The sequence below is a fragment of the Apostichopus japonicus genome, chromosome 1 (genome assembly GCF_037975245.1).
Source record: "Apostichopus japonicus isolate 1M-3 chromosome 1, ASM3797524v1, whole genome shotgun sequence".
Classification (NCBI taxonomy): Eukaryota; Metazoa; Echinodermata; class Holothuroidea; order Aspidochirotida; family Stichopodidae; genus Apostichopus; species Apostichopus japonicus.
Genome location: NC_092561.1, coordinates 6,177,685 through 6,191,397, shown reverse-complemented (window position 1 = coordinate 6,191,397; position 13,713 = coordinate 6,177,685). Strand labels below are relative to the sequence as shown.

General features: G+C 37.2%; 1 protein-coding gene across 3 annotated transcripts; it reads right to left on the bottom strand.

The window, feature by feature from the left end:
• Window positions 1-426: 426 nt before the first annotated feature.
• Window positions 427-12,098, bottom strand: LOC139965435 (uncharacterized). Of its 3 annotated transcripts, XM_071967777.1 has the most exons (7): window positions 11,944-12,098; window positions 10,675-10,787; window positions 9,141-9,232; window positions 7,463-7,647; window positions 6,828-6,896; window positions 3,208-5,546; window positions 427-2,181 (listed from the first exon to the last, which is right to left on the bottom strand). In XM_071967777.1, the coding sequence occupies exons 4-7, from the start codon at window positions 7,593-7,595 to the stop codon at window positions 1,942-1,944; spliced, it is 2,781 nt and encodes a 926-aa protein (XP_071823878.1). In that variant the 5' UTR covers window positions 7,596-7,647; window positions 9,141-9,232; window positions 10,675-10,787; window positions 11,944-12,098; the 3' UTR covers window positions 427-1,941. The 3 variants fall into 3 exon arrangements, with proteins under 3 accessions (XP_071823878.1, XP_071823868.1, XP_071823885.1); XM_071967767.1 differs by lacking the exon at window positions 10,675-10,787 and having other exon boundaries at window positions 11,944-12,097; XM_071967784.1 differs by lacking the exons at window positions 6,828-6,896; window positions 10,675-10,787 and having other exon boundaries at window positions 11,944-12,097.
• Between the last annotated feature and the right edge of the window lie 1,615 nt (window positions 12,099-13,713).

The following is a 13,713-nucleotide window of genomic DNA, read 5'->3' as shown; positions in this document are numbered from 1 at the left end:
TGTAGACATAATATATAAGGGAGTATTTAAATATATAGTGCTACAAGATGTTTAATACGACAAGGGTCATATATGAGCACACCAGTTTTTTTCTTTCTCGGAAAACTGTTAAAACAATAAATGAATGCTTAATCAATAAATCATCTTTTGGATGCGAATGTAAAATGTTAAAAAGTAGTCATTTAAACAAAACAAAAACAATTTATATATTTATATATATACATATGAAATGAACGATGAATCGCTATCTCACACTATTCATGCATAATGCAACTATATAAAACAGTATAGTGTAAGCATTCCCCCCCCCCCCATTCCACCCGACTGTATATAACTTCTATGAAATGTTGTAGGTATCATTTTAAGATGATCAAACGTCGTCCTCACCATCACCTCCACCCATCCCACCCCCCCCCCCCCCATTTTTCTCCTCCTCACATGTGTTAATTTGCCAGAAGAGCTGGTGACATGCTTGAGCATTTAACTGCAATATAAAATGGATGAAAACAAATTGTATATTTACTTTAAGTACATCAAAATCAGGATCCAAGAAAATTAACTTAATTAATTTGCAAATGAGATAATAAAACATTACATTGCATTTGCGGGACACGAAAGCATCAATTTTCCATTTTATAATCCTTAGATATCTATATTAACTTTTTTCGGATGCAACTTAAAATTTGTCACTTGAGTTAACCAGTCTGCTTTCTGTTGTTACTTTCTTATATTATTCACATTTTATATTTTGTATCCCTGCTTTGAGTTCCTTCGTTGCCCATATGGAGAACATAAGTGTTTGATTCAACGAACTCATATTTACACTGCGCATGTTCACACGTACACGTTTCGTATACCAGACACAGAAAGTTATACCAGACATAGACGTACACTGAACTTGTAACTGCCATCACAAATATGTGTAAGCCTACACTATAATTACGCTTATTTGTGCTGGCAGTTGTAACTTTTAGTGTGAGATGTAATTAAATTTAAACAGGCGTAAACTGGCTCTTCTAATTGGAGAATGGGAGTACACTATATTATATGATTCAGTTGTTGGTTTACAACCAGTGGCGGAGCGTCCATACAGTCAGGGGAGGATGCCCCCCCCCCCTGACGGACTCATGGACTGCTGGCGCCCTTTTCAGCTTTTTTACCACTTTTACTTATTCGCGATTATTAACTTTTTTTATTGCGCTCTCATCTACCTACTGACATATAAACTACCGAGTTGTCACAAATGGCGATGACACCTATTTATTCTTCGTTTATCTGCAAATTAGCAAGGCCCGAAAAGGGTCATTTCCGGCGATCTAGGAGTATCTATACTCAAAAAACACTCTACGCTCCGCGCCAACCTGTGGTGGCGCTCCGCTTAGTGTCGAAAGCGCCCCTACAGACCATTCTCGCACCCCCCCCCCCCGACCAATACCCCTAGCTCCGCCACTGTTTACAACATAATGATGACTAGCGTTGTATTTGGTGTCGCCAGTTCTAAGATGACTAGGATCATACCACATAGAGACAAATATGACCAAACTAACCCCGGCTCAGTGATAGTTGGTCATCCTTTTAACATGAACTGCAATCGTGCTTACGTAGGGGTTGTTGTCATTAATTTATCTGCTTTATTAGCTCCAATGATAGCACGCTATAGATTAAAAAATTTTGTGATTACGTAAATCGACCTCAATTAGCCTGCATAGCTTCTTAACACCAATGGCTCTTTTTGTAACCACAAGAAATAATATGTGGCAGGCCTTGCAGACTAATTGGTAAATAGAGGTCATTTTACGACCAAGGCAGGTCAATTACGTAATCTCCAGAAGCGTTTCCTTGATAGGGTGCTATAGTTTGGGTCTATACAGGCAGCAATGCGTTCTTGTCTTCCAAGATGATACTTTCAGTCTCTCTGTCTGTTGTGGTATTACCGCTTTCTCATAGGGAAGTGGAAGCAGTTCCCTGGGCTCTTTTAGAATTATCGCTAGTCGGCGAATAGGTTTTCTTGAATTTAGCCTTCCACATTGAGAATACTCTTCCGTTACATATGTACACCAAGAAGACAAATACCCCCTGTAAGGGATTCACGAAGGAATGGATGAACAAGAATGCTGTCACGTGTGGAAAGAATCCATTTAGGAACGCCCAGATCCAAGATAAACCAATCAGAATAGAAATCTGTAAGATGAATATATAAACAAAACAACAACCAAATTATGATAATGTATCTTCCCTTATAACCTTTCACGTGATCAAATTAATAACATACTACTTGTTACAGTTACCATCAGTGGCGTAGGAAGGTACTTTTGAGTGGGGGGGGGCTGAAGACTGATGGCCGGCCTGGGGGAGGGGTCTAAGGGGAGGGGGTGTCCCCCTCCCCTTTGGATTTTTTTGCATTTCCAGGTGGCCTCAGATGCAATTTGGTGCAATATAGCACACTTCAACACCCTCTCCATTTTGTGAACTTAATTTTGTATTTTCACCTGGCCTTAGATGCAATTTGGTGCTCCAAATGAGATTTTATTCTCATTTGGAAATGAAAAAGGGGTTTTCTGACTTGCGAACCGGGGGGGGGGGGCGGAATGATACTTCCGCCCCTCCACATTTTTCACTGGGGTGGGGCTGGCGCCCCCCCAGCCCCCCCGGTTCCTACGCCCTTGGTTACCATATCAAACTTTCATGGACTCCACGGCGATCATGTTGTTTTCTTAAATCAATTTTAAATAATTGCAGTATTTTCCAAATTTAGGGTAGACTGTAACATAGACTCTCAATTGTAAAGTCTATGTTACAAGAGTGCATTGTAATACATAAATATTTATATATATGATATGTTTTTTTTTTTCGGTATCATGTGGATTTATATATACATTTTTATAAGTTTGAAATATCATTCTTATTGAAAACAAAAGAAGAATTGGCAAAGTTTATGGATTGTCGGGAATGTCTGCATGACACCATTCCAACCAACTAGTGGTAAGATTGAAGCTAACGGTTTGAAAGTAAGGAGGTGATATAACGGTAAAGGCCTCATACCTTGCCCACACCCCCCCCCCCCCCCCAAAGAAAGTAATTGGAACCGGTTTATAGAATGTAACATAAAGTGCCTACATTGTTTTTTATTGAACCCCGAAAGGGAAGAAACAAAAATGGTACAAGTCAATGCATGAAATGAATGAAAATGTATAATATATAACTCACCTTGATGAATAGAAGAAGTTGTTCCTTCATAATGTTAGATGTTGACATGTTCTTCGCCATTTTAGTATGTTGTTTTGCTTTTCGTATGCCATGGACCGTCACAAGATACATAATAAAGTTACAACACAAACAGAAAGCTGCAGGTATTCCAAACAGCAAGAAATTCGCTAGGCTAGGTCTAAGCCAACAGCTCCCTTCTTCACCGTAGGAAAATTTTCCCTCCAAATTAGTCAACTTTTGTAGAATCAAACAACTGCTTACGAAAACTGCTGGTAACAACCAACCAATTATCATATACGTCAAAAGTTGTTTTCTGACACTTGTACCATGTCTGGCAAGTGATGTCGTTCCAAATGTTCGTGTGACGTCATAAGCAATGATCGTCATCCACAGAAACGCTGCTAACCACAGAAAATGGCCCACAGTTGAAATGAGGGTGCACAAGACAATGTTTGCTGGTGATACGTAAGAAGGTATGAGTATCAGTTGCGCGAAAAACAAAGCAACGACGAAATTCATCGTGATCATCCCGGGTAGGTTCCTAAGGGATTTGAATATGCAATAGTTGACGAAGGTTAGAAAAAGGCCAATCAGAGAAAGGCTAGTAAATATGATAAATATAACCAAAAGGAATAAATTATAACCAGGGGGCTTGGTTTCAATTATCCAACGAGAACAGACCTTCAACTGTCCGTTTGACAGGATCAAATAGTCACTGACCGGAATTTCATCCTCGAGAAACTGAGAATGTAGAGAGCCATTAGTTGAAACAGAATAATGTTCTGACAAAAATACAGAGAACGGACACAAGAGATCCTCTCTTGAGATTTGATGAAGGGAAATGTTAAACCAGCTCTCTTCATTGAAGCTTTCGAAGTTATCAGACGAGAAATATTGAAATATGACTAACGCCCTCACATCAGAGTAGACTCGATTTTGTGAATGTATGATGGCATAGTCCTTCTTTTCGAACATATACAGAGTAACGTCGGATGTATTGAACGCATTCAGGAATGTGTAACTCGAAGAAGCAGTCATTATAACATGTAATGAAACTGTGCATTCCGTAGTAACTGTTAACTCTAATATTCGAATGTCATGAGCATGGAAATAATCGGTAAACATCTTTGAGGTAACGGCGAAATTATTTTCGATCAATGTCATTTCTATTTCCATAATAGCACACGACAACGAAACCGTCGAATTTTTGGTCTCACGGTCTTGAATACAAGGGTATACATCTAACTGTACAACCTCGGCTGTACGGGCCCTCGGGTAAAAAACATCACTAAAATTTTTCATGACTTTCCCAAGAAATTGTGCAGCGTTCATATGGACAGCCTGGATTGTCATAAATAAAATTTCCGAAGAGTTTCGAGAATCTAAGCATCTCTCAGGTGTAATCCTTGTGACATTTTCTGATAATTCACAAACCTTCGATGTATCATTGTATGTCAGGCCTATAGCACAGAACCTAACGACTGTTTCATTGTGATCTTCTCTGGTGAAGGAAAAATCGAACGGAATTGTCTGGGGAAGTTTATCACCCGCCTCGCCGAATGAGGGCCTATTATCAACTTCCAGGCAGTATTCATATTCGTCCCGTTCGAAGTAAGACTGATTGTTACATAATAGACAATGTGGATTTTTATAGACGGTTCCGTTAACTTCAACTGGTGCCAGGTACGACTCACATAATTCTGTCCTCGTTTTGTCAGTATTTGCAGAACTTGGACACGAGTCTATCTCCACTTGTACACAACTCCTCAAATTGGACGTATCTTCAAAATACACCGCTTGAAATTCGATATTATCGCATTCATCCGGGGATTGGGTGACGTCACAATTTCCATCGACGAGTAATTGCCAAAATCGCATTTGACTGTACGTCACGGCATTACAACGTGCACAGTGCACATTTTTGTAAGTCTTCTGGGTTCCTGAAGCAAAGACAGGTATATGATCAACGTACTGATTCCAAGAATCAAGGCGCATGCTCAAAACATCACGTGAGTCGTGACATTTTTGGATAAGTTGGTCATTTTGTACTCCGGGAAGACATTCACTGATCATGTAGAAACCTAATATTATTTTCTCAACGTCCAAACGAAATTGAATCGATTCAAATGTTGTTGCTATGCACTTCAGTCCATCTTGCTTGATACTATCAGTAGTGGATGACTTCGAGAAGAAATCACCCCCTTTTCCATGCCAACAGCAATCTTCATATTCAATACAAGCGTCATCACATTTGCATAAATTACTTTCATAAGAACTTGGACATCGGAGTGGTTGACAAATGTTGATGTTGACATCCTCGGTTACATTCGAACCAAGTTCTGTTAGTAAAGAACAAAAATAATGAAAAAAAACGTTGTTTACATATTCATTAAATTATATTAGTTTGTTATACAAACTTAAGACTGATTAGCCCCACCATCAAAAGAACAACAACAAATTATAGCGCAATTTTTCACATGCAAAGATAGCTATGCCTATATGAAAAGCTGTATTTCGGTCTATGGTGTATGTACTAAGTATATTTTCGTAAGCGGGAACCATCTCAAAGAGCTAAATATATTCTTTGTCTGGGCCTTATGTATGGGAAGGGGGTCAGGGAGATACAAGCCCGGGCCAGTTAGAGGGCCCGAAGAAAACATTTGCATGAACTCAAGGAAATAAATATTTGATAAAGAATAGTGTATACTCAAAAGAAGGTCACTGTTACAAATTGGGCCTCGGCACAACCTGATGGTGGTAGTCGTTAAAATGTATATGAAATAATCTATTCTAGGTTAGCTTTTTTTTACGGTAGCCTATAAAGTACATTAACTAGATATTGAATTACTACGCCGAGTTTTATGTCGTATGTTTGTCTTTTTATGTCGAAATTCCCAACATTTTGCGACAGTATTATGTCGACCTTGAGAAAAAGCTACAAATTACAAGTTGAAAACTCGACGATTCAGGAACGACTTCATCTTTAATTTTATATATTTTTTAAATTATTTGTTTCTTGTGTCACCGTATCCTTCGTAAGAAAAGCCACCCAGGAAGGAAGAAAAAGGGACAAACATGACGTCACCATTGTTACACTATATACTACTGAACCCATCATCAGGTAATAATAATAACAATAAGTAATATTTATATAGCGCATAATCAGCAAAGCTGCTCAAAGCGCTTTACAAATGCTAAACCTAAAAACAAATAGTAACAAAAACCTAAATATTAAATATATAGAACCAATAAGGCATAACATGTAAAAGCCTAAAGCAACAATATAAAAAACACCCGTACTAAACGATAATAAAAAAAAAAATATTAAAAAAAAAACCCAAAACGCATATAGTCCAAAACAAATTCAGAAGTATGTAAATAGTAAAATAGATTATATCATAGTCAATGTTTAAATAAAGTATGAGAAACTATAGTACAGTAAGACAATTATTGTAAAGCCTAAAACAGATAGTAATAAATTACACCCAATACTAAACGATAATAAATAGATCTCTAGTAAAAAATAAAATAAATAAATTTAATAATAAAATGTTAAGAATGAAGTAAATAGTTCCAAACGTATATATGCTTAATACAAGTTAAAAAACGTTATGGCGAACTTGGACATAGGAGTTGTTGACAAATGGTGGTGTTGACATCCTCGGCTACTGTTACATTCGAACCAAGTTCTGTTAGTAAAGAATAAAAATAATTTAAAAAAAACAAACGTTGTTTACATATTCATTAAACTATTTTGATTGTTTATACAAACTTGAGACTGATTAGCCCCACCATTAAAAGAACAACAACAAATTATAGCGCCATTTTTCACATGCAAAGATAGCATAAGCTAGGCCTATAACAAGCTGTATTTCGGTCTATGGTATATGTACTAAGTAGTGTCGTAAGCGGTGGCTGGGCCGTATGTATCGGAAGGGGGTCAGGGAGAAACAAGCCCAGGTAGTTAGAGGGCCCGAAGAACAATTTTGGAGGTGCTCAAGGAAAGAAATATTTGATATATATATATATATATATATATATATATATATGTATATGTATATATATATATATATATATATATATATTTGTATATATATATATAAATCACAACTATCTTTTACTTTATATCACGCTGAAAAAAAAGATATTGCATTCGAGTAGAGTTATGAGTGTAACATTGATAAATAATTAGGGTTGATAACAACAACTTTATTTGGACTGTATTAACCAACAACGTCTTTAACATATCACATACTATTTGGAGGAAATTCCATCGTCAGTGATTGGTCTATCAAGGAAATAGTCAGAATAACGACCGATGCTAAGGTTATCAAACGGTAGCACGTAAGCCGCGGCCCTCTGGTGGCAATTCTTGAAAATGGAGCCATCACGTGTTAGTTTGTTTAATAAGTTGGATTAGCTGATCAAGGGCTAGTCTTCCTGAGATGAGAAAGTAGAAATGAGAATCATTGTAATGTATACAACGAGACTTTGATATAGTCTTATAAATTCCTACTCAATTACCACCTTCTTTTACTCTTAGAAATAATTGGTGCATGTCTTTTGGGGTCACAGCTCCCTGTAAACCTTACAACATTCCGGAACATGATTGGATGCATGCGCGCATCATTATCTAGTGGAAGCGGCGAGCTATCTTCAGACTTGCTAAATGTCGTTTTGCCGGGCAGTCAGCGCGCATACATTATACCAGAGAAATATTTTCACGATCAATGCAGGTTATATCGGAATGTTTACCGCTAAATCGCGAATAGCAGGATTTTTATTTCGCGGAGTCGGTCTGTGAATTGGAGCGGTTGAGGTAATCGTGCGCCATTCACCTGCATAAAATACCGGGTGAAAATACCTCTCACTTCTTATAGTGAACTGTAATGGTCACGTGGTACTATAAGGGGTAAAGCGCCTCTATTATTTGGTAGGAAGATCTTAAACAAAGAGGATCAAGTCCAAAGCATGGGGTAGCCATCTACACATTCGTGATTTGCTTATCGCTTCCTAAGCAGGCCTAGCGCGTAGCGAGGAATTTGCCAAGGGGCGAACCTGTAGGCAAACTATTAGAACCGTAGAATCGGCACTGGAATCTATCTAACCGTAGCGCCAATATGAGTTGGCGCGAAGCGTACCAGAAAATGTTGGCCGAAAATGCCTCCCAGATCGCTGGATATGGCACTTCCCAGGCCTTGTAAGTTGCATCTAAGCATTTTCTATTTTGAAATTACTAGCGATATCATAAAAACATATACACAAAATTTGCTCAAGGGGGGAGGGAGGGGCGGTTGCCCCCTTCGCCCCCCCCCCTTGGCTACGCGCCTGTTCCTAAGAGATATGGAAAGACATCGTGCCTTTCCTTTCGATGCAAAGTACTATTGCGTCCGACCAGCATCCCTGTTAACAGAACTGTAGCTAACCCGATAGTGTACTTGAATGGTTTTGGTGTTTCGCCTCAAGTTTGACCTCTGAAATTTGATCTATGACATCAGAAGTTACGGTGGCACTACATCTGATGAAGTCCATCAGCCTTACGGGCTTAGAAGAGCTCGTTAGACACAATTTGGCTGACACACATGCAGACACACACACACATACACACATTCCGTTTTACTCCTCTTCCAAAAATGTGACTCCATCCTCTGGTATCGAGTTATCTGATGGTACCCCCCCCCCCACTAATGTACACCAACCCTACCAATTCCAGTGGAGTGGGATAGGGGTGTGGTTGGGCCGAAATGTAAGTTCTTTTATAGCACAAATTGTAAATGAATTCCAATCTCTAAAAGATACCCTCACCCTGCATAATGCATTACATTAATTCATAGGAATGTGATAACATTAACAACATTACATTCAAAAGAAACGACAAAGAAATTCTGTATTAGATTATATAGTAAAATTATTTATGTTTATGGTTTACATACCTTGGCTAGAATAAGGTAAAAAGTTACAATTCACCACGGTAGAGAACTGCAGCGGATTTTAGTAGTTCTTTGTGATACCATCTGAGTTTCAACTGATGAGAAAGAAAACCTGCATTCACTGGTCTGCTTTGTAGCACTACTTCTCCTTAAATCACTTATCCTCTCAGGCCAGATTTACTAATTTTTTTTTTACTGATTAACATTGATATATGTACTAGACGACCAAATCTGTTACGACTTTGTTAATTTGGCAATCAAAGCAGAACTAAATCCTTGTTATAAGTATATATATTACATGTGAATTAGAGCTTTTAACTCTTGATTATTTTTTTTCTTCTTTACCATGTCGAATCATTATATATACGATATGCATGTTTGTTCTTCATTAATATCAGCGACGCCCTTCCCTTTCAAAGCATTCATCCATAAAAATTGCAATAACGATTAATCCATTAATGGTCATCACTTTCGCATGGCTAGATAGCATTCGTGTTTCAATACAAAAAAGTCAATTATTTTTAATGGCCCAAACTTATGCTACATTAATTTTGTGCTCGAGGCATGAGTTGCAGTAATTTTATGACAAATGACGTCATAAAATGACGTCTTTATTCTATTTTTAAATTTAAGAAATGTTAAATAATGTAATCTTCAAAAAGAGATACAACGCCAGTCATCATCTTTTAAAAGAGATATACAAAACCAACAATCATTGTAAGTCTTTGTGATATAGAGACAACTTTCCCAAACAGCTAAGATAATATCTGATTCCATTTGGAGATACCACAGGTTTATTGTTCCTTCAAACACAAGGACGGAGACTTGATCAAGTCTAAATATGACGTCATCGAGCCACACGTCACTCATTGTTTAATATTGTCCTTTTATTTATTACAATGCTTATTTACTGTTAATATTCTGTAATCATTCGATATGATAAGGAAGAAAAAAATAATCAAGAGTTAAAAGCTATAATTCACATGTAATAATTATAACGAGGATTTAGATCGCTTTGATCGCCAAAGGAACAAAGTCGTAACAGGTTTGGTTGTCTAGCATATCGATGATCTAAAGTAGTAAATTTCTAAAGTTTTTTTTTAAAGGTTTTCTTACTCATTAGTTGACAACGTTTACATAGAAACACGAGTGCTAGCTAGCCATGCGAAAGTGATGACCATTATTAATGTTATTGCTATTTTATGGATGAGTGATTTGAATGGGAAAGTTGCGGATGATATTAATGAAGAACAAACATGCATATTTATATAATGATTCGATATGAAAAAGACGAAAAAATAATCAACAGTTAAAAGCTATAATTCACATGAAATACTTATAACGAGGAGTAAGGATTGCGCTTTGATTGCTAATGAAGGGATGTTTTTTTCCCTCAAATTCTGAATCTAAAATATTAGAGCTCTTAACATGACCTGTATAGGTTTTAGTGTCAACACTATTTAAATTTTAACTTTTGCAACATGAAACGAAAGACAAAGTGAACGTTAAAGAAAGGTTTCAGATTCTCAATATTTACCAAATGACAGCTCCCATGCAGGCACGACTTTTAAACAAGAATCTCCCAAACGGTTAGCTGCTCGACGGTTGGGGGGTGGGGGTGGGGGAGGGAGATGTTCTTCATAACCAAATCTGTCATATAAGTTCGAAATGATAGTTGGGTTTGTATGTATCATAATGTATGTATTAGATTGTTTGTATTTTAGATCCTCCTGCAAACAGGAACTCGCAGGCCTCATTGGCTTATCAATGCCGCAAGCTGACCGAAGTCAGTCTCTTAGATTCATATTTAACGCCCATGATTATGAATTGTCAATTGTCAACAACTCTGTAACTGGACGACATACATTAATCTTGGAGTGACTCGAACTGGGGACCTAACGATTGGAAGGCACCGGCGTTAACCACTGAGCTATAAGCAAACACAAAAATGTTTTTAAAACGTTATTAAAACGTTTCGTCTTTTGTTTTGATAACGTTATTTGTGGTGTAATAAATATGTCACGAAAAAGTTTTCAGGCTATTATTTCAAAACATTTTTCGTTAAAACATTAATATAACATGAATATAACGTTAATATCTCATAAAAACGTTATGCCGACGTGTTTAGAACACCACATTTAACGTTAAAAACATATTTTAGAGGCTCTTTTAAAAATGTTATGATAACAATAACGTTTTGTGTTTGCTAGCATATAACACTCCTGTTACCGTCTCCTGTCACCGTTATAATAGAGGACTGGTATACGAATTGAACTCCAGCCTCTAATCACCCTAAGAGAACTTCGACACCATGAACACTAAATGGTTTAATGCTTCCTGCATACATAAGTCTTAACATGACAACTGTGGTACTACTGCAGTGCCTAACGTTGGGTAAGTTGTCATACTTCAGAAATAAAGATGTAGCTAGGCCTTCTTAAAAGTGGCCAAATACTGAATATATTTGTGGTAAGGAATCACACTTTATCCATTTTAGTTGGTCAGTTTTGAATGATTTGTCTCACTGCCCGTCGAAATATGACCCCCCCCCCCCTTCACCCTACCACATGTGGAACCCTCTTTCACCGTTACTGTTTACAATAATTAAGTTTGACTGACGAGACAAATTGCTGAAGAAAAAATGGTTATAGCGTTAGGCGTTATACTATAGGTTCAACCGTTTGGTTATAGCTCACGTGCTATAGTGTATATAGATACTGTATAAGAACAAGCTTCAAAATAGCTACACAATTTGAACCATCAAACATTTGAAAACGACACATATATTTTGGGGTTAAACACTTACCGAACAGTTGGAAAGGTTGACTGTCACACTTATATACAGTAAAGCTGGTCACATTATATTACAAAATGGGCAAGAGAAAACCAAACGTTATACATGTAAACTGTATACTTCAGGTACGTAGACAGGCTATACCCACTACAACTGCAGTAACCCCTCATAGTGAGTGACTTCAATGCATGAATGATTCTTAACAACAATTAGTTACGTTGACGTCAAAACGTTTTATTTGAGGTTGTTGATATGTATTGGTAGGTGTTAAACCAAAGCAGCCAATAACTATGCTTTTTTTTTTTTTTAATATTTCATGTATTTTTTTTCTTCTTACCATATCATGCACCGACTGGTATTTTCAAGTTAACTTTGCCAGCCTGAAAACGGAATCGCCAACGATATCAATTTACTTGAAATCGACGACCCTGAGAAGTTCAGAAAATTTGTTCAGGAGTGTTGACGTAAAAACTAACACAAAAACAGAAAGGTAATTCACTGTATAGGTATACGAACGTATTAATTAAAGTTTCTTTTTTTATCTGATATAACATTTTCACGATGTTTCCCATATTTCTCATATACCGATCAAAATAAATAAAGAATTATCAATAAATACAAAGTAGAACAAAGAGTAAATAAATTTAAAAACAAATGATGGAGAATATTAGAAGAAGACCCGTGTAAAAAAAACCCACAGAGAGCAAAAGATACAATGAAAAAAACTTGAAGATGAAAAGAAAAGAAAATATAAGGAAGCCAGAGCTGATAAAACACACAGTGTTAAGGCAAAACAGGCTCCAACCCAAATAACCATAGCGCTATACGAACCAAGTTTCAGCAGGGAGTTGTTATGGCAACTCCCTGGTTTCAGTGAGCCAAGAAAACAATAACTTGGAAAAGATAACAGCAAAAGGTAATAATACTTGGATAACATTGTAAAGTTACCATTACAGACTAGTAGTGTGAGTACAGTATGCTGAGTGCGAATACAAGTCATGAGTACGAGAACACATAACTTTTGTTTGTTTTTGCTGAGTACGAGTGCGACTACGCTGTCACAAGTACGAGTACAAGGTATCGAATACGAGTACAGCTATATACACGCCATTATTACTAGTACAATGTCTCGCGTACGACTACAAGTCATGAATACGAGTACACATAACTTTTGTTTTGCTGAGTACGAGTGCGACTAGGAAGTCACAAGTACGACTACAATGTATTGATTACGAGTACAGCTATACACGCCGTTAGTACTAGTATACAAGGTCTCGAGTACGACTACAAGTCATGAATACGAGTACACATAACTTTTGTTTGTTTTTGCTGAGTACGAGTGCGACTACGAAGTCACAAGTACGAGTACAAGGTGTCGATTACGACTACAAGCCATAAATACGAGTACACATAACTTTTGGCTAAGATCATGTGTGTTATCTGTTCCCTTTCGAGGGGAATGGTGATGCACACCTGACGAAAGTGACGATGATCACACAGTCACAGCCCCGATGCAAGGGGACTGGGGTTGAGAGCGGATCAGTAGTTCGGTAGTTTGGTTTTCGTGCCCAGGTTCTTTCCTGGGCGACTTTTCCTAAAGTACAAGTATACTTTTTTAAATTTTTTGATTCAACTCTCATTTTAGTACAAACAAAAACGGCAATCAACATGTATCATCTTGCTTTGTAAACAAAAAAATAATTCAAATACATATAATCCCATGCAATGGGAAAGTATATCTTTTAGTAATGTTCAATGTTAATCCCCTATAAGTTTACCCAA

Bases quoted from the DNA above. Each gene is read 5' to 3' on its own strand.
- LOC139965435 (XM_071967777.1), bottom strand. From the start codon at position 7,595: ATGGCTCCATTTTCAAGAATTGCCACCAGAGGGCCGCGGCTTACGTGC. The intron at 6,897-7,462 runs GTATGTGATATG...CTTTACTAACAG, and splicing joins GATGGAATTTCCTCCAAATA to AACTTGGTTCGAATGTAACA. The intron at 2,182-3,207 runs GTGAGTTATATA...TTCATCTTACAG, and splicing joins AACTTCTTCTATTCATCAAG to ATTTCTATTCTGATTGGTTT.